The sequence below is a fragment of the Poecilia latipinna genome, unplaced genomic scaffold, assembly GCF_001443285.1.
Source record: "Poecilia latipinna isolate Pla-1442-1.1 unplaced genomic scaffold, P_latipinna-1.0 Scaffold3474, whole genome shotgun sequence".
Lineage (NCBI taxonomy): Eukaryota > Metazoa > Chordata > Actinopteri > Cyprinodontiformes > Poeciliidae > Poecilia > Poecilia latipinna.
The window spans coordinates 4,195-6,239 of record NW_015116090.1 but is presented as its reverse complement, the minus strand read 5'-3'; the positions used below and the strand labels follow the sequence as shown (position 1 = coordinate 6,239).

Genomic DNA, 2,045 nt, shown 5'->3' with positions numbered 1-2,045 from the left:
TGATAAAGGCTAACATGTAAATACTGTTTCATTACAGTTAATACAGAAAGTGAACCTTTTAACGTTAAAACACTGACAGACAGCGGTGTATATATTTTCCCAACTGTGGCTAAAGCTGCTGCTAGCTGGTTTACTCTCCAATTGGAGGCTGTTTATTGTATACACAGAGAATGGTGGATTGACAATGAGTAATAACGGCTATCTAACACTTAAATGCTGTAATTAACCTTACTTTTTATTATATCCTTAAGATAATGAGTATCCGTGAATTTTTCAGTCAGGTTTCCCAAAGCAAAATCACACCGGAAGTAAAGACACACCTCTTCGAGTTATGGCGGCCATTGTCTGACGTCACTGTGAAAAGGGTCTATTGTCATCACTCTTCCCCCTATACCGCGCCCCTGATTAAGACTACTAAATACATCCCATTTAAATCAATATTATTACTGATTATTCTGTATAGTATATGCATGCAGTTCAGATAAGCTTCCCTCTGACATTTTGCATTACATTTCACTGTAACTTTGCTCTTTTTCAAATTGGTATAAGGACGTTAACACACTGACTGTGGCCCAAAAATTACATATGAAAAATGAAAGAAAACGATCAAAGTTAAATTATAAACATGGACCTGCTCAAACATATTTTGTCCAGCCCCAAAGAAATTTTCTTGTTTATTGTCCCCCCCAATAATGAAATGGGATTTCTGCCCTTGTTCCTTTAATAGAGTCTTGGGAGAAGATCTCATTACCTTCATGATGAGCTGCTTCTCTGGGATTGCCGAACACTGTTTGTAATCCCTGTGGTTTGGGAGCTTCTCCACAAACAGCCTGAACAAATGAAGACTGAAATTAACTTCCTTCTAGTTAAAGACCATCCCTGGCACACAGGCATGCCCCCGCAGGTGCTTCTCACGTGATTAGCTTGGTGTAGAGGACATATGCATTCTCCAGACTGCCCTCCTCCAGGTAAACAGCTGCCATGCGCTCCATCTCCACTCCGGAGCGGAAGTAGCGTCTGGGTTCGATATCCTCATTAATCTCTATGCAGCATCCCATTTTTGCCAGAGCTCGCACACGCTCTGCTGCTGTCAGCGTCACGTCAGTGTAGTCTGGTTCCGCTGCCAGCTTCTTCTGTGAAACAGAAATCAAAAAGAAAGATTTAACCCTAATCATGGAAGCTTTTACAGTAACCATGGTAACCATAACAACAGCATGCACAGAGAACAGAATTACTATCTGTGTTTGAATGGTACACTGAATAGTTTGAATCACAAACACTGAGCTGGAACCCTGTTTCCTTCCAGATCAATTGAAAGCATGAATGCGGCGATTGTTCTTCAGTTCATTAAAGTGAAGAGAATGATGTGTCATTCATCCACACAGAGAGGGCCCTCAGAGTAGGAGACCTGGTGGTTTAAAGGATCAAAGATGTATGTTAAAAATGGGGCATCGAAGGGAAAGAAATAAAGTCATGAAGCAATTGTTTTTTCAGGCTTGAAAGGGGCTGCTGCCTGTGCTCTCCAGCTTTTGAATTGGTTTATCCTACAGGAAAGAAATATATAAACATTCAAAGTTTAAATAACAGATAGGCTTAGGAATAAAAATAAATACTCAAACTTAGCTAGCAAATTTAAACTAGCTTAAAGTGTAACTAACTCCCAAATTAACTCTTCGTTTTGCTGATAAACTGTCTAAATAGGTTGTTTAAGGTATTTTGTTAAATCAACTTACATCATGTTATAATGTTATTCCCTCATCAAAAACATACCTGGAATGTTGTTATGATTCTTTCAAGCATGGCTGGCTGCAGGAGCATATACTTTGTACCAGAGTCCACAAGTTCAAATAGGAAGACTGTGAACTACCAGATCTATCTGCTACTGACCAACCAGAGACTCAGTCAGTACTGACAAGTCAACCTGTAACTGTGATATTGGAAAAATTACACTGCTCTCCTTCAAATTGGTATAAGGGTATTAACACACTAGCTGTGGCCCAAAAATTACACATGGAAAATCAAAGAAAACGATCAAACTTAAATTA

General features: G+C 39.3%; 1 protein-coding gene across 4 annotated transcripts in view; it reads right to left on the bottom strand.

The window, feature by feature from the left end:
- stambpl1 (STAM binding protein-like 1) overlaps positions 1–1,211 on the bottom strand; it is a 39,770-nt gene extending 38,559 nt beyond the window's left edge. For 2 of the 4 annotated variants that reach the window (XM_015023967.1, XM_015023969.1), the window contains exons 1-2: positions 916–1,211; positions 752–830 (exon numbers count right to left, since the gene is read on the bottom strand). In XM_015023967.1, coding sequence (XP_014879453.1) covers positions 752–830; positions 916–1,205 — 369 coding nt within the window. In that variant the 5' untranslated portion in view covers positions 1,206–1,211. Of the gene's footprint in view, positions 1–751; positions 831–915 lie in introns of those variants that run through there. The other 2 variants (XM_015023968.1, XM_015023970.1) reach the window with 2 other exon arrangements.
- Positions 1,212–2,045: the final 834 nt, after the last annotated feature.